The sequence below is a fragment of the Carassius gibelio genome, chromosome B4 (assembly GCF_023724105.1).
Source record: "Carassius gibelio isolate Cgi1373 ecotype wild population from Czech Republic chromosome B4, carGib1.2-hapl.c, whole genome shotgun sequence".
NCBI lineage: Eukaryota > Metazoa > Chordata > Actinopteri > Cypriniformes > Cyprinidae > Carassius > Carassius gibelio.
This window is the reverse complement of record NC_068399.1, coordinates 22,837,174-22,856,238: the sequence shown is the minus strand read 5'-3', so window position 1 is coordinate 22,856,238 and position 19,065 is coordinate 22,837,174. Positions and strand designations below refer to the sequence as shown.

Sequence of the window (19,065 nt, the reverse complement as noted above, 5' to 3'; positions counted from 1 at the left end):
AACCATACCACTCTTCCTCATGACGAGAACATCCCCGCACTCATCCTCAATAGGGAGGAAGATTTCTGGTACAACAATAAGGATGCGCCTCTTGTTCGGAGGGTTAATGGTCCAGACACAGTTCACATTAGATGGATAGTCACCAGGATAATTGGGAGATTCGATGTAGCCCATTAAATCACCCAGCTCACCACCACATAGCTGATCTAATAAAGGGATAAAAACAGACAGAGCCGTGAAATCACTGCTTATTACGTCATCTGTAAATGGATTTGCAAGTATCTGACTAACTTTTGCAGTGAGACACATTGTTAGCGCCGTCAAAATCTGTAGTGGTGTTTCCAGGGCAGGTGATACAGTAGTTCTGTCCCGACTCAGACTGGTAAGTACCAGACGGACACCGGATGCATCGGTGTGTGGTGGCATTATAATAATGCCCAAGAGCACAGTGAACTGGAAATATGGGGAAGAGAGAATGCAAAACATATAAGAAATAAGCACGCTTAAGTGTTAACCAGGAGTAGCTTTGTTTCCCAGCATACCTTTGGCTTCACAGTCTCTAAAGGACGTGCTGCCTGTGTGTTTAGTCATGAGTCCTCCTCCACAAGAGAAACACAACACACGGCCCGGCTCAGGCTGGAAGGATCCCAGCGGGCAAGGCTGACATGGACGGAAACCATCAGCAGAGAACTGACCGGCAGGACACTGGCCTACAACCAGAGAAAGAATTATATTATATTATACAATTTTAAACATATAAGAAATAAAAACAGAACTTTTTCAAAAACATTTTTTTTTAAAGAAGTCTCTTAAGGCTGAATTTATATTTTTTTAAAAACTGTAAAAATAGCAATATCGTGATATGGCATTACAAATGAAAATAGTGTTTTCAATTTAAAAATGCAATTTATTCTTGTGATGCAAAGCTGAATTTTCAGCATCATTACTGTCGGTCACAGGATTCTTCAGAAAACATTGTAATATGCTGATTTGCTTCTCAGAAAAAATATTTCTCATTATCATCAACGTTAAAAACTCTTTTAATAACTGTCTTAATTATTTTATGTGATCTGTCATGGTTCAGTGAGTTATACGTCATGACATTTAAATTCCGCCAGGGGGAGCTAAAAGCAAAGAATTCTCGATCAATAGTCAATTGAACTGAAGCACTGAAGTATTATGAGCATTGTGTGCACTGTGGCACGTATGAGACTCACCCAAAAATGGATTAGAATTGGTTTGTGGTTGAGCTTGAGCAGCCCAAATGGTCAAATTAAGCTTCTACCAACCAATTGATCTAGACGTCCCTCAGCCTTTCATTAGAAATCTCACATTTGCATGATAATGAGCAATTCTGCAATTTCAATTCAGGTTATATTGACCCCGAATTTTAAAATGTATTGATTAATTTTAACAAAGGGGATGGTCTCGCATGAAACATTTCCAATAATCAATAGGTGTTTCATTACCATCACAAAGCTATTCATTGATTGAGTGTATGATAACATGTATCCACACACACCTCCGCACTCGGAGACGTTCTTGGCCCCTGCGATGCCCTGTCCCTCGGTGCTGGGGCAGGGCTCGCAGGACAGCTGGCCCTCTCTGTCCTGATAGGTTCCCGGTGGACATATCACACACTGTTCCTGTTCTCCGCTGTAGAATGTTCCCACACTGCAGCTGACTGGGAGACACACGAACACACAGAAGCGCACCCAGACACACAGACTTATCAAACCGTCTTCAATACACCAGATCAGAAAACAAAAGCGTTTCCCAGAATACTCACCACACTTCCCGTCGGTGAGGACTTGTCCTATACTGCAGGTCTCATCTCCCTCTGTCTGCCGCACGGCACGCTGGGCCACCTCATACGCCGTGCCGGAGAACTGAATGTAGAACTGCTGCTTACTGATGGACTTCCTTAGTGTGCGCATGGCATTCTGCAGCCTCTGTTTGGTCTTCTCACGCACACAGTCCACATTACATGATTCTGACACACACATGAAGATGAAAACGATCACATTTACATTCTAAAGGCACAGATGGGACCACATGGAAATTGTGTCCACAGAGAGATCTACTGTAGACGCATGAAGGCAATGTTACCTGAGGCTTCCTCTTCTTTCATTTCCATCTCAAACTCTGCTGTGATGTGGGAGACTTCCTTGGATGGAGATTTGCGGCCACGACGGCGCTTTTTGGACGAGTCGCACTTCAGATTCACAAATGTCACCTGACAGTCATCTGTGCAGGGGAACTGACCAGCTGCTGAAAGAAAAGAAAAGATAAAAGGAGCCAAGAAAAGGAAAAGCAAAAAAAGTAAATGAAACCAAAAAGAGGAAGAAAGGGTATGGGATAGGAAATAAAATAGAGGAGACAGAAAATAGAAATGGGTAAAAGGGTCAGAGAAATAAAGGAGAAAGAAAAAAGAGAAAAGGGAATGAAAAAAGAAGAGAAGGGAAAGGTTGAAGAGATAACGCAAACAAAACAAGAAAATGATTATGAAATGGAGAAGAAAAATGTATAGTAAACAGGAAGAGGAAATGGAAATCAGAAGCAAAAAATTGTGAAAGGGAAAAGATGAAAAGGAGAAGATAATAGGCAATGGGAACATGAAGAGAAAAGGAGAGAGGGAAACAAGGGAGAAGAAAAAAGGGGAAAAGGAGCAGAAAATGTAAAGGAAAAGAAACAGGAAATAAATGTCAAGGAAGCAGGACAACAAGGAAAGGATAAAAGACAATGTTGAATGTAAAAATGTAAAGGAAACAGGAAAAGAAAAACAAAACATGAAAATTGAAAGGAAAGGAAACAGGACAAAGAAGAAGAGAAAAGGGAGAGAAATAAAATGAGAAGGGGATATGAATACCAGAAAAAGAAAAGAAATGGGAAAAATATAAAAGTAACAGGAAACAGAAGAGGGGGAAAGCCGAAAACAAGAAGAAAGGAGAATAGAGAGAATGCATTCAGTATTTATCATTTTATGAAAACAGTTTTTAAATGTGCAGTGTCTGGCATGTTATTTCTCACCCTGCAGGCCCTGCTTTCCCATATCCCTGTGTTTCTCCTTATTGCGGGGTCTCAGGTGGCACTTGGCGTCTTTGATCTTAAAGCGCGCTTTCTGCTTCACAGGCTGGGCCAGCATCTCTGATGGACAGGAAATCGGCAAAGTCTCACTTTCACTCGCACGGTTTGGATAATAATCATGGAAAACAACAAAATATGAGGCCTTTTAGAAATCCAACATTCAAACACACTAAATCTGTCCTGTGGGCTGAGCGGCCCCTTCCAAAGTATTAGAAATGTGAGTATCTAGTTTAGCACAACAAGTCCAAAGTCAGTGAGAGAATGATGGGAGACAAAGGGTCAAGAGTTGAAGAGAGAACACACTGCGGTTGAGGACTTCAGCTGCTCTTCTAGAACCATAGTGAGCGTGTGGCGGTTTTGGACGTGGTGGTAGGAGTTTGGTAGTGAACCTTTAAGCGATGTTTTTTTTTTTTTTTTTTCTAGAATGTGTGAATCGAGTGTGAACCGTCTGTTTACTCGTTCTCCCCGGGCCCCGTGTGTAGAGGCCCTCAGGAGCCGCTGTGGCAGAATCCCATCTGTGTATTTCAAATCTGTCAGCATGTAGATGTGCAGCCAGCACAGAGTCATTTACTCAGGTTCACAGCATTCCTATGTATGCCGTCCAAAACAAGAATCGGCGTGTGTGTATGCGAGAGTATTTCTAAGCAGCCTTTCTGTCTGTCTGTGCCTTGCTTTGCCGTCCAAAATCTACACAACGAACCACATGGGGAATGTCGAATTCTGAGAGCTGGGAAAGAGAGAGTACTGGGGATAATAGTAGCGTGCTTGTGACCTCAGCGGGGCTGAATGATAGGACCTGTCCTAATTCTCCTCGCGGATCTGCGTTTGAGCTCTTTTTTTAGTGATCCAATGTCTGTAATGCAATGTAATGGAGTGGAACAGGTCTTGCCACATGACTTTACATTTGTCCTGTCTGATCTCCGCTGGAGGGGCCACAAAAGCCAGATAGGTATTCTGGGACAAGGCAAAGGCATGTGAATGTCGGCAATGCCATTGCACTGAGTGAAACTGAATAAGAGATAAAGAAAAATAAAGGAACTGGAAATTAAAAAAAGGAAACAGGAAAAGGTAAAGGAAACAAAAAGAGGAAAAAGGAAAAGAGGAAATGAGAAAGAAAAATGGAGAGGAAACTAAGGAAAAAGGAAAAGATGAAAGGGAAAGCAAGGAAAAGAAATAGGAAAGAGAAACAAGAAAATAGTGAAGAGGGAAATGGAGATAACTGGAAAGAAACAGAAAAAGAAAAAGAGAAAAGAATCAAAAGAAAAAGAAAAGCAAAGGGAAGGGAAGAAAAAGAAAAAGGAAAAAACTGAAATGGGGAAAAAGGAAAAAAAATCAGGAAAAAGAACAGGAGAAACAGGAAAAACAAGGAACATAAATATTTTTGGAAAGAAAACAAGAAAAATAAGAAAACAGGATTTAAAGAAAAGATAATAAGGAAAGTAATGTTATGGAAAGAAACAGAAATGGAAGAACAGAAAAATAAAGGAAACAACAAGCAGCTGAAGAAGAAAACAAGAGGAAAGAGAAGATAAAAGGAAATGGAAGGAAACATGAAAAGCAAGTGTTTGGTCTAATGAGTGTTTTGAATGAATGATGTAGTGCACTATATTTTGCAGTGCATACTATACTTTATGGCCCTGTCCCAAATAGCACCCTAAACCCTCGCGGTCTTCCTCTGAATCCACACTTTGGTGACGTAATGCCACTTTGACTGACAGGTAGAAGCAGAAGTGCGGATCGAGGGCCGCGAAAGGGGGCGCTCGCGAGCACCCTTCTGAACACTAAAATGACAAATGGGGCACTCTACAGTCTCGTGGACTTAACGGACACGTGGTGGCCATTGTAAGTTCGTAAGACCGCAAGTGCACATGAAGTGTTTGGGACAGGACCTATTGTGCAAGCTAGCTCTGTAATGCATGCTGGACTAGTGTTTGTAGTGCATACTTAACTGTAGCACTGGACATGCATGTTCATGAGAGAGAATGTAGCCTTTGTCTCAGAGCTGAGCAGATAACCCACAGTTTAACAAATGAGTACAGGACGTAGACAGATGAAAGATGTACCTGTGCAGGTTTGCAGGGAGCTACTGCTGGAAGTAGTGACGTTCCTCTTTACTGGAACTTTACCTGGCTGGACAGGTACACCGCAGCTCAGAGTGTAACTGTTCTCAGAGTCTAAATCACACACACACACACACACACACACAGAAAGCTTTTAAACAGATGCTCCAGGTCCAGGTGCTGCATGTGCCTGAGTAATGTTTTGTAGTGTGTGTGTATGATGTATTTGTGTGTTTGTGTGTGTGTGGAGAGGATTGGCTGTCAGGATGACAGAGTACTGAGAAGTTGTCTAGAGAGTCATTGGCCTGACTTTGGCCTTGCCACAAATCGTCCAATGGCAGGCTGAATATTTCTGTTGGCATGAGGCTACAGACCCCGGGTGAAGGAGGATTAAAAGAGGTTTTATACAGCTTTAGTGCTCACTGTGTGAACCCGGGGAGACCATTAACACACACGTAGAGAGAATCCAAAAGTTCTAAACACACACACTCACAAAGATAAATACTCATATACTCAGATTCACATGGTTCTTATTTAAAGATGAAATTTAGATTTTATTCATTTGATTTATTCTAGCACATACTATTAGAACTCACTTCAGATCAGTGCATATACATTTTTTATAGCATAAAATATATTATAATGCAAATTAGCTTTTATAATGTACACTACTTTCCATGTACATACTGCAATGTTTATTTCAACATTAAATTTTTTTTCAAACAATTATACATATAATTTTATTTTTAGTCATTTTATGCTAATAAAAAAAAACCCCACTTTACCAGTGGGGTTAGGACTGAAATTATACAGCATTCTCTGTAAATTAATTTTAAGAAAGCTATTTATTTAAAAAATAAATAATAGTTGTTTTTTTGTGGTGCATACTTCATTGGGCTCATGAAATTTTTTTATACTTACTTTTTATACTTTTTGAAATACATCCACTGCATTAAAAACAGTTTTTAGCATAAAATTCAGTAGATCTGTGCTTTAAAAGAAAGAAAGAAGCTGTTATAATGAACAATATTTCATTCTTTTTTTTCTACTCAAAAAGGGTTGAAATTCGTTAAACATAATTAGAATAATAAAAAAAATCTTGTTTTAAGAATAAAAATAGCTGTATTTTAGTACATTTGTGCTTCAAACAAGCAAGAAAAAAAAACATTTTCTGGACCTAGTTTACTTAAAGGATGCTTAGATATATTTTGAATACGTTTTGTAGTGCAAACTAGAGTTTTTTAGATTGTAGCGGGTGAGAGTGTAGCCCTTGTGTAAGAGCTGCACAGATGAATCATGGTTTAATGAATCAGGACTTGTCTGAAAGTTACTTCTGGGTGTTAATATGTTTATGCACATTCCTCTAAACTGATGGTCCTTGCATAACATTTGACAGTCAGAGACAAGTTTTGGGCATCTAACACCATAATACCTTTACCAAATCAGTCCACAGAGATGATAGATGTACTTAGGAAATATCGCCGCAACATTCCTTTCTAGTCACTTTCTCACAGAAAGTCAAAAATCACATTCACATGAGCCAGGTATACGTATTTTGCCCTTTTTTGGTTTGTTTGGTCCTCCAACATTTAGAGTTATGACAGTTCAATGTCTTTACAAGTTGTAGCAAGCTTAATTCTCATACAGTTTGTCATTTCTGGCTAGTTTTTGCTCATTCCATCAAACTCTTCATCATCATTTATTAATGATTATGGTTTGTTCTGTTCTGTGAATAGACTGAGCCTATTGCACATGTGATATACGTTTTAAACCACTAGAGGGCAGCAGAGGGCAACAACTGTTTAAGCCAATAACCATAAAACGGAGTGTTTAATCTAAATAAATAATTTCCTTTCATATGTATGTCATCTGCATTTTTCATGTTCAACAAATCAAACTGCTCTTAATGTCTCTGAAAACAATGCAGAATCACATGATGTTCAGCTAACTTCCACAGAAATCCCAAAAAGTGAGGTACTGACCTGCCAGGAAAAGTGCATTTGACGGGCAGGACAGTGAACACGCCTCCCCTCCACCTGTCTTGGTGCAGCTGAGCTGAGCACGAGGTGTCGGCTTTCCATTCGGGAGGCATTTTACCACCTCTGAGGGACAAGCGAGGTGTGTTACCATGGAAACGGCAAACATCATGGGATATTTCGAGACGAGGAACGAAGGGAGGACTCACCAACACAGTCTTTCTTGTTCCAGTGGAGCTTTTTGCCAGGAGGACACACACACTCGTAACTGCCCGGTGTGTTAACGCAGCTGTATTCACAGCTCCCATTATTAATGCTGCACTCGTCAATATCTGTCACACAGTTTGCATATCAGACTGTGATTTTTCATATTCACAAGAGTGAGAACCATTGGCTGGTTCTGAGATTGTGAACTCACCGCCGCAGTGTGTGAGGCCATACAGACTGTAACCTTTGTGACACACACACTCAAAGCTTCCCGGGTAGTTGATGCAGATGTGGTCACATGTCCTCTCAAAGGAGCACTCGTCAATATCTGCAGAGAACAACCAAAGAACACAACACCATTAAAGCAAATCACAAGTGTGTAATACTTTCCTGGCTTGCAGTAAAAATGACCACCAAAAATAGTGATTTCATCAGGATCCTTGGATACTCACCATCAGTATCCTAAAATACAAAAAACAGCCCACTCTTTTGACTTTTTTTATATATATGGGGGTTATATTCAAAGCCACAATAACAACCATTTATAATTCCAAACAAAAGTAATTTTTGGCATGCATAAATTGCACATCATGATGATTTGGCACATTTGAATTTTTTTTTCTTTTTTGACAATCAGCTTACATCTTCTGTTAAAAGTTACCTATATCTTATATCTGTACTTACACTATACACTTGCTGAAACAACCCAGTGTAGACATACTGACCGGGGAACAGGGTTGCCAGGTCTGTGAAACAAAACCAGCCCAAATGCTATTAATAATTTTTTTTTTACATCATCCATCAAAATCACATTCCGGGGGGAGGTGATCACTATAACCCACAAACCAAAAAGCCACCTGCAGGAACAGTGAACCAGAACATTCTGCAGAAAAACCATATACTTGGCAACAAGCGTCCATCGGAGTTGACGTCAAACACCACCGTCTTTTTTCCCCAGTGGCGTACGACTCATTAACAAGGGAATATCCAATCTGTCCGCTTACATGGCTAACACAAATGCACATCCAATTCATTTCTGATTTATTTCCACAGATGAATGAGGCCTGAAAACCGATCTGAGAAGATAGATAGATAGTCCGGCATCAAGAGAAAAGAAAAGCAAATAAATAATTCCAAACTAAAAGTGTAGCTATAAAAATAAAGCAAGGGACAATGTACAAAAAGACATAAGAATGACAAAAAGAAAGACCATCTTACCAGAGCTGGCATAGCCAAAACATAGCGCTTCACCAACACAACCCTCAATAAAAACATACACACCCCACACATTGATAGTCAGGAATAGGGTGGTTTTATGTTTAGCTTAATAAAATAATTTTTGTTTGTACTCCTACTCGTGCTCCGACATGCTTTCAGGAATCCGCCACCATTCACCTCCAGTAAACTCAACTAAACACACACACACACCTCATCCAACGCAAAACGCCTGCCAGCATCCCACCCAAACAACAGCCAGCCCATGAGGTGCTTCTGATGGGACAGTGTGTGTAGATAGCTTCTCTATCCACATGTCGACCAATGTAAGTATCAGTAGATTTAAAACACTACTCCACCCAAAATGAATATTCATCAAATGAAAATGAAGATACTTTGCAGAAAGATAATGCTGCTCTTTTCCAAACAAAAACAGCAGGCAGTCAACGGTGAGCGCCCTGCTCTGAATTTGAAAAAAGCATGAAAAAAAGTACAACAAAACTGTGCTTGCCCTATTTTCCAAATCTAGGAGATCTTTAAGTTGTACAGATATTTAAATTTTCAACTCGCTATTCAGAGAAACGTCAAGCTGTTGTTGTGCAAGTATAAGTGCAATTTGAGAGCTACAGTGGAAAGGAAGATGTTTAGCAAATAAAAAAATAAAATTTATTAAAAAAATTATAAATTGTTTTAGTCATGTATGATATTTTCATTGTTATTTTTGGAGCTTTAAGTTGTTGTTTGTATAAGAGCAGCCTGAACATTTTGCTAAACATCTCCTTTTTGTTTAACAGAATAAAACTACAGTAATGAGGAAGATTCTCACTCAATAAAAAAAAAATTAAGTTCACTTTTTGATACTTCTGATTGATATTTGAGCTTGAAGTTGCATAACAAAGTATAAGAGCAGCCTGAACATTTTGCTAAATATCTCCTTTTTTGTTTAACAGAATAAAACTGCAGTAAAGAGGAAGATTCTCACTCAATAAATAACATTTAGGTCCATTCTGATACTTTTTGATTCTTTTGATTGATACTTGAGCATGAAGTTGTATAACCAAATATAAGAGCAGTTTTAACATTTTGCTAAATATCAATATCTCCTTTTTTGTTCCATAGAAGAAAGCAAGCCTATGTTAGAATTTTTACCTTGGTGTCAACAATCCCTTTAAGATGAATCATATAGTGTCATAGTCATAGACCCATGAACATCTAAAACATTAATTTAAAAAAATCCACCCAGAAAGCAGAAACAATGTAGTGTGAAAAGTGACTCACCTTGACAGGTGCGTTCGTTAGTCAGGAGTTTGTGTCCTTTCTGACAGCTGCACTCAAAACTGCCCACTGTGTTCCGGCAGAAATGATCACAACCTCCGTTATTCTCCAAACATTCGTCGATGTCTGCAAAGAAGAGAGAGATAATGATAATAATGGTGAATAACACTGATATGGGAGGTGTAAAACCAGTACAAGTATTCTCATAAACAGCTTTTTGGATATATAAACAGTTTTCCTAAACAGGCAGCCACATACACAGCTCCACAACATCATCTTAAATATATCAGCCAATGCTGGCACACCATCCACAAACCCAATAAAAGCTAATCCTATCAACAAGTGTGTAGGAAACTGTGTGTGTGCGGAGTTTGGGGTTTCCTCTGCAGTTATTTCAGTAGCTGCAGCAAACACACGCTGGCTCAGGTTTGCACTAATATTAACTGAACTGAGGTGGGACAGAAAGTTTCCACCAAGCTTAAGACCACAGATAAACATGCTAACTGAACACGGGGCGGCACCGCTACACAAGGCGGGTAACATGCGTCAATTTACACAAATCAACAATTATTCCTAATCATTATGGTTTTATTTTACACAGATCCACTTTTTAATATCAAGTAACTGCATTTAAACTAAATACATTACCATTTAAAAGTCTGGGATCAGTGCAGTTGTTTTTTGTTTGTTTTTTATGAAAAAAATAATTATTTTGCATTGCATGCATAATATTTATCAGATTTGACACTTGATATACATTAATAATAATAATGCTTCTTAAATAACAAATCAGAATATTTGAACGATTCCTGAAGATTCATGACAATGAACACTGGAGTAATTGCTGCTTATAATTCAGCTTTGCCATAACAAAAACATTTATTATATTTTAAAATACATTAAAATAAACAACAAAAGTTATTTTAAAATTGTAATTAAATGACACAATATTACTGTTTGTTTAATAAATAAATAATAAATGCAGCCTTGACGAGCACTTCGTTCAAAAACATAACAAATTCCTAGCAACCCAAACTTTTGAACAACATAACCAAAGAGAAAAATAAATACATAATCTGAAATGTAGTGCAAAAGTCTGAGAAAATGGTGTTAATTAGCATATTTAAATTTCACCCACAACACTTGTTTCCAATAATAATTATTATATTATAGAATTGCATAAAAATAAAAACATGATTTATTACATAAAATACAATTATAATTTATAATGATGCCTAAACTTTTTATATGAAAAAAAATCTAACAAAAGAATAACAACATTTAATTTGATATCATAAACTTTCTTTGTTTTAAACTCATCAAAATTCTAAAACTTCCTGATTTGCCAGGTTAAATTTAGAATTCGAATAGCAGATGTTCAGTGTGGTCTCAGATTTTTGGATCCTGCTGTACAAAATAGACTTAAACAGATAACCTTAGGTATTAAATGTCAAATAGTTGTACACCAGTGTGCTAAAAAGTTACTCTGAGCCAGCTAGAATGAAAAATATGAATCACTTTCTTTTTAACACAGAGACTGGAAATATACAGTGTTTGATTTATATGATTATATTCTTCCTGTTTCAGTGTCCATCACTCAGACTGGAGCTGTGACCACAACTTACCCTGCTGGCTTTAAAATCCACATAATCTTAACCATTTTACAATGCCTAAATCATTCATCTCTGCTGCTCTATTCCTCCAGAAGGCAGATTAACAGAAAGAGAGCAGTAAGACAGGAGAATAACCTCGCTGCAACGTCTTTTGACTGATGTGTTAAATGATGGAAGTTATAGGACAAACAGCTCAGGGCCTCCTAATGTTAAGCTAATATTGATATAAATATAAAAAAATAATACTTAATACAGTCTGCTTTTCTTGTCTCAGTCTGTGTGTCTTGACATATTAGACATCCTCAGGGTTGAATGGTTCAGATGTCGGCAGCATCAGAGGACTCAAGCTACAGTAGCTGATAAAAGCAAGTTTGAGCCTGTGCCATGAGGTCAGTCGCTCTCCGTGACCTAAAGGAAGTGCTTTATCATCTCTGTCAGCTTATTTCCTGTCTACCTGTCAGTTAAAGATGCAAAGTTCAGTCATTTGCTCTATATTCCCATTATAAGATTGGTGGAGAGTACAGACATGAAAATGCATAAAATAAAATAAAATAAAATAAAATAAAATAAAATAAAATAAAATAAAATAAAATAAAATAAAATAAAATAAAATAAAATAAAATTTAATTTAATTTAATTTAATTTAATTTAACAGGACAAATCAGTCTATGTTATACCAACCTGTTCAGGTTAAGATGTTCTACAGTCATTTTAATATAACATCAGAATTTCAATACTGAAAAGATGTTGTCTGAGATTGATAACAATTATAACATTACGCTGATTCATTAACAGAGTAAAAACTATATAGAGCAAATGACATAATGGAATATTTAACAGTGATTTAGGATTCACAGTTCCCTAATACACACTCACACACACACACACACACACACACACACACACACACACACACACACACACAAACACACACACATGCACTTTATTCCAATGGCTCCTTAGCGCAGGCAGGGGGCTAATGATATTCCACATAATGAAGTTTAATGAGACTAAATAAGCTTTGAGTTTAAGCAAACACTGGACATTTTTCACATCTGTAAATGATAAACAACTGCAGGGGCGAGACCGAGAGGCTGCGAGGATTCATCTACATCGATTTTCGATCGGAAACGAGGAGAGCAAACACACACGGCACTCAGAAACGTCCTTAAAAAACAAGTGCTACGCTAACCTGATCTGATTCGAAAGCAAGCAAGCAAGCTTGCAAGAAGAATGTGCAATCCCCATGAGCTTGTCTGTACTCAGGGATGTGTGTAGCCTTACCAAATATTTAGAGAAAAAAAGCAATTAAAATGAATACATTTGTGGAAACATGAACCTCTACAAATAAGTTAGGACAGCGTTTTTAACAAAAGGAGTGTTTTTGCAGATCGTTTTCAGGCTGCTCACCTCAGGCTAGTTAATCTCTGAGAAATGTGCCGTTGAGCACGCCAGTGTATTTTTTGGAGATTTAAATGGCCTGTTTTATTTGCTTTGTTCATAAAGGGATTTTGCCATGTAATAACACAGGCGCTGCTTGTCCAGAGCCGCCAGGAAAAACCAGCGTGATTTCGCCCCCGACACTAAAACTCTTCAGAGCGCGTAGGGGTCCGTCGGGGCCGGTGTCATCCGAGGTGATGCCGACTGGCTGCTATTGTGTGGATTACTGGCCTCAGCATGTATTAATACAAATGGATCCTCTGTGCCAGAGCTCACTGTCCCGATCAGAGAGAGAACCGGAGAAGTGATGGAGAAAACAGGCCTGCTATGACCCTTACCAGCTCTAGTCTTTACACCGTGAGGACAGATGAGCTTTCTGAAGACCCCAACAGCATAAGATCGACGAAACAGAATATATTTTTAATTCTGAATGTCTATTTAAATTCGACTAATCTGGACAACCTAAAATTAGTAGTACAGGTAAAATCCAAACGATATTTTCCAAATTACATTTTCCAAATATTTGTTTAAAATTGAAAACTTATTCCATTATTAATCTACATTTAATAATAATAATTAAATAATTATTAAATATTTTGTTTTATAAATAATAGTGTATAACAATAATGATAAAGTAATTTATTGTTCTTTATATTGCTATTGTCATTATTATATTAATTATATATATATATTATATTTATATACAGTATATAGTTTGAGACTCAAAGTTAAAGTGATAAATGACAATGATAGACAGACCAGCACAGTTATTTTCTAGTCTAGTAGCAGAACAGCAATGACCAGCATGGTTGACTAAAGCTAAACTCTCCTTTCAAACCATTTCAGCCCCAAACACGCAAGTATGCAGGCCAGCGGAGACGTGCCTGGGGTACCATCAGCCGGACAGAAGAAACACACAGATATGAGAGCACACGCACACAAGACAAACTGTTCGTTCCCATAATTCATTTCCCCTGATGACACCGTACACACACACCTTCTAATCAAACATCTGGAAACTGTTCGCAGTCGTTTCAATCACTCTCCCTCTCCTCCCTCGCTCTCCCTCTCACTCACTATCTGCGATCGAGTGTGCGTCTGTCAGCGCGCTGGCTGGGCTCTCCTGTCTGTCATCGCCAACGAAGGGCCTTTTATCAAATTCAGGCATTTAAACATGCCCTAAATAGTTTATATTGAAATGATTATGTTACAGAGACAAGATGGGGCAGCTCCCTGCGAGACAACGCAGAAAGAAAGTGTGAGAGAAATAAAGTGAAGAGGACAGTGGAAAAATAAGGAAAGGTCACTCGGAGACATGTGCACGACCCACACACACTTATTATAGCAGCGTGATCTCTATGTGATGCACTTTTCTGTTTAGTCTGTGGTTAACGTTGGAATAAGTGTAGAGTCGCCTGGGTTATTATGTAAGTGGCACTTGCGTCTTTTCTGTTATGTGCAACATTTACATCCCAATTACATATGAGGACTGAACACCTATCATTATTGTGCTTTCATCTGTCTCAGCCTCCACAGACTTAAATCTAACCCACTTACCATCAGCTAAATAAATGTTAAAGATGTAACATTCAGTCATTTACTCTATATTTCTGTTATATATATATATATATATATGGAAATAAAGGGGATATTTTATGTTCCTTAAGGCAACACACATAGACAACTTGATTCACTCTAGATAGGTTAAACTAAATTTAACAGTAAAGACAAATATTATAAATATTATTAAAAAATGTTATAATAATATTATATTATTAAAAAAATATTTTAAGAGTATGATTTTATTAAAAAAATAAAAAAGTGTGGTTTATTTATTTATTACATGTGATACAAGGTTGTATATTCCTACACGCAGCTTGACTGACTCTAGATTAAACAAAATATATAAATATATATTTAAAAATTAGAAAGAAAAGCCCATTTCTAAAATATAAGAAGTTGATTAATATTAATAATTATTTAATACTATAAATTTACCTTATTTAAAATAAGGTCTAATCAGATCTAACGTTCACAGTCCAATGTAACATCCCTTAGGTGGATCTCAGCCCTGTTTTTGCACCCTTGTTCTTATTTACTGAAGAGCTTGATTACATGCTATTTTTACAGAGTTCACTAACAGGCAGTAATAAGTGGTCACTGGCACAGCACACCTGTGATAATTGACCCAAAAGTATGTGTGTGAGTGCATGATCGTGTGTGTGTGTGTGTGATAAATGGTGTGTCAGTGAGTAGATCTAAGGCCTTGTGCTGGATTTATGAAGGCAGACCCTCAGGCGGACCTAATTATTAGGGCGGGTCACAGTCGAACCAGACCAACATCCATCTTACAGTACAAACACAGAGATACACAAAACACCTCACAGTAACACAATACACCTCTGTAATGCCATCACATTCAAACTCACATAAAATTGAAAAAACTGAAACATCTCATGAAATGGTACTTCAGTGAAGTTCATTTCTCTTAACTTTAAACATTTTTTATGCTGGCGTGCCTCTAAAAAGTGACAAAATGAAATAATCCATGCTGAAAAATGTTTAAACCAGCCTAAAATGGTACGCTGGTCTCACCAGGTCTGTCAGATGGTTTTAAAAGGTTCCAGCCAAACAGCTTGTCCAGTTTGGGATGCCATTTTAAACCAGATGAAAAATATGCAAACTAGCTTAAGATGATTTAAGTGTGGATTTATAGTATTTGATTGTCTTTTTTTTTACATCTTTACCATATATTTCTACATAATTACATACATTTATAGTATTTCTACTGTACTGTAAAATATTGACTCATCTTGCACTCATTTTTTGTCCAATCAAAGAACATGCTAACACAATACACTAATGCCTTTATTAAAACAGCTGGAAAATTTTAAAGACTCCATAAAATTGACATTTTGTGGTATTTTTGTGGTATTATGCCTTAAAGGGATAGTTTACCCAAAAATGAAAATGACCTCATGATTTACTCACCGTCAAGCCATTCTTGGTGTATATGACTTTCTTCTTTCAGTTATATTAAAATAGTCCTTTACAGTGGCAGTGAATGGCTATTGATTTTTTGAAGTCCAATAAAGTGCACCCATTCATCATAAAAAGTACTCCACAAGGTGGTTAATGAAGGCCTTCTGAAGCGAAGCGATGCATTCATGTAAGACAATTATCCATATTTAAAACTTTATAAACCATAATTTCTAGCTTCTGCTAACTACGTCCTACATCTATACACTGGAACACCACTCTCTTATGCACGAGCGTACGACAGTTAGTGGAAGCTGGAGATTATGTTTCATAAACTTTTAAATATGCATATTTTTCTTAAACTTCAAATCACTTCAGAAATTATTATTAACCCCTCAGTGCCATGTGGAGTACTTTTTATGATATAGGGATGCACTTTATTGGACTTCAAAAAATCAGCAGCCATTCCCTACCATTATAAAAAGAGCCAGGACATTTTTCATATAACTAATATAACTAAGCCTTACACAACTAGTATGGCTTGAGGGTGAATGAATCATGGGGTAATTTTCATTTTTGGGTGAACTATACCTTTAAAGGCCTGAAAGTTGACAACATTAACCTTTCAATGTTTATTTAAACAGTTTAAACCTAAAGCCTTAATGATTGGCTGGTTTTAACAGCCACTTAACAGCCATCCTAAACCATCTTAAAAACATGCAAATCAGTTTAGGCTGGATTAACTATAAATTCCCAGCAGACACATTGATGAATCATCTTGCACTTAATTTTTTTTCTCTTCCAATTAAACACTTGGTTTCAGTAGCAAATCATTCTAGCGGATGTGATGAAAACTAGATTATTTACAAAAAAGGGTCTTGCCCAAACTTCCTGTTTCAACAGGAAATACATCGGCACACAAAAAGAAAGATCTTTAAAGGCCTTCTAACCTCAGGACGGCGCTATGATTGTGTGTTTATATGTATGTGTGGTTTTGTATGACAGCCTCACTAATCAAACAGCGGTTGGTTTGCAGAGGCGTCTCACTGTATGGCGCAGACTGGGCTGTTTTATGCACATATGTGCTACATTCTCTTCCTTCTTGAAGAAACGGTCACATGACCACGTCTAGTCACTACAGCAACCACTCAGGAAAATAAAAAAAGGAAAAAGCAGCCAATTTCAGAAACATTCTCCTGAAGTGACCCACAGGTACAGTGATACGTGTTCGCTATCACCAATTTAGGTAGAACAGGAAGTGATTAATTTTGAAGTGTGTCAGTCTCTTGGACCATAGCATGGTCAGTGAGTTCTTGAGTGTGTTTGTTTAGAGAGAACCCACCATCATCCCATGCCAAGATCGCTCCGCGGTAGTTTTACTTTGAAACCCCTGGTCATTGACGTCAAAGCTGGAATTTCGGAAGAAGAAATGCTTCGCAGCCAAAGCAACAACAACACGGCCATCACCGACCCATTCCACACGACAGGACAAACGGACGCAAAGCCAGTTGGTCTTGGCTTGGGATCACACACCCTCACACATCCGCCAATACCTGACCATTTCGAGCAAAAGAATTCATCTAATAACGTGCCTCCAATTTAATCCGAGCCTTGCAGTCTAAATACAGGAAATCTCAAATTGTTCCCTGACATTCAGAAGCACACGGAGAGAGGAAATCAGGACATGCTCCATGCAACTTTAAACACAAGTCGCACAAACAACATGCATCTACACTGACCTTTGCAGGTCTTGCCGTCGGGTTGAAGGGTGAAGCCCACCGGACAACTGCAGCGCACCCCGGTGGCCGTGTCCTTGCAAGTGCGATCGCAACCGCCGTTGTTCACCGCACAGGTCTCTGGGTAAACAAACACACAGGACGGGACAGGCAGAGGAAGTAAGGAAGCATAAACACAATTAGAAATCACTTTTCAACAGCTGTTGACAGCATTAGACACGGTTAACTAAGAACTAAGTGAGGATGTGCAGTTGTTTTGAGAGCTAGGCTTGACCACAACTATTTTTATTCTTTATTTGTTTTTTGGAAGAGTGCATGTGAAAAATGAATCTCAATTGGTGCAGCTGGTGGTTTATTAGGAATCAAGAAACTAATACGGCACTTGAACTCAGAAGATGACAAGGTTCGTGACAGACATAAAACACATACTGCATGAAATCAGAACCGTCCCTTAGCCCTCCTAAAGCCAAAGATAAAGACTTCCTTGGCAACTTGGTCAATCAAAATGTGAAATAAAAAAAGGAAAGAGTGCTTTATCCTGAGGTTAAAGTTAACAGAGGGGGAACCAGAAATGGATAGTGTTTGGGTTGAGGGTGGAAAGCAGAGAGTTAGTCTTGTCACATGAATGACTGTGGAGAGAAGGTCAAAATAAGCAGTTAAACTGAGAAAAACATTGTTTTTTACTTGCATTTGAATGCATATAAAATTGCTTTACTCAATTATGAAATTTAATTGATTAATCTTAATATACAACTAAAGTTCCAGCTGCTAACTTGTCTTACGTATAATGTGATGTCATCACACAATCATGTTCATATATTAAAAAAATGCATTTTATGCAAAAAAACTGCCACAAATTTGCATGAGATTTGTCAGTAGCTCCACCCACTTTGAAATCTCATTGGTCCAAACTCACTCCACATTACACATCAGACAGATGTGTTCTGATTGGACCAGATTTTATGCCCATAATCACACCTGGTTAGCACACGGTGCAAGGTTAACTACAACGAAGTCTGATTTTCCAGGTCAGATGATTTACTGTCAGGTTGGGAGCCAACATGTCCATTTGGGATCTTTGCTTTAAGCCATCATGTTTGCTTTTTGTTGACCACACAGTCCAAGACAAAGACCCACAGGAAATTTGGCTAATGACACAAAAGAGTCTAGGCGTAGAAGATCTCTGTCCAAAATAGGACTTTTTTTTTTTTTTGTGGGATGGGGGAGTGGATGAAGTAGCTTTCTGTTAATGATTTATTAAGCATGTCAAAAGACCCTGTTATTAGTGTCTAATGCTATGGGCAATTTAACTGCTCCAAGAACAGCTGGACTGTATTTTGCCCAAGGACATGTACATGGGACATGCAAACAATGTTTGATTAAGTTATCTGTGAATGTCTGCTCCAAAAGTTCTTAAAAAGAGGTGTGGCTAACTCTAAATGGGTGCAGTATTCCGCAACTCCACAACGAAAGATGA

General features: G+C 38.0%; 1 protein-coding gene across 4 annotated transcripts in view; it reads right to left on the bottom strand.

Annotated features, from left to right (window-relative positions):
* LOC127956646 (signal peptide, CUB and EGF-like domain-containing protein 1) overlaps window positions 1-19,065 on the bottom strand; it is a 64,151-nt gene that overhangs the window by 3,585 nt on the left and 41,501 nt on the right. For 2 of the 4 annotated variants that reach the window (XM_052554728.1, XM_052554726.1), the window contains 13 exons: window positions 17,592-17,708; window positions 9,824-9,946; window positions 7,542-7,658; window positions 7,333-7,455; window positions 7,130-7,249; window positions 5,151-5,261; window positions 3,031-3,147; window positions 2,110-2,271; window positions 1,790-1,993; window positions 1,523-1,684; window positions 543-710; window positions 292-453; window positions 9-206 (listed from right to left, as the gene is read on the bottom strand). In XM_052554728.1, coding sequence (XP_052410688.1) covers window positions 9-206; window positions 292-453; window positions 543-710; window positions 1,523-1,684; window positions 1,790-1,993; window positions 2,110-2,271; window positions 3,031-3,147; window positions 5,151-5,261; window positions 7,130-7,249; window positions 7,333-7,455; window positions 7,542-7,658; window positions 9,824-9,946; window positions 17,592-17,708 — 1,884 coding nt within the window. The remainder of the gene's footprint in view (window positions 1-8; window positions 207-291; window positions 454-542; window positions 711-1,522; window positions 1,685-1,789; window positions 1,994-2,109; window positions 2,272-3,030; window positions 3,148-5,150; window positions 5,262-7,129; window positions 7,250-7,332; window positions 7,456-7,541; window positions 7,659-9,823; window positions 9,947-17,591; window positions 17,709-19,065) is intronic. The other 2 variants (XM_052554729.1, XM_052554727.1) reach the window with 1 other exon arrangement.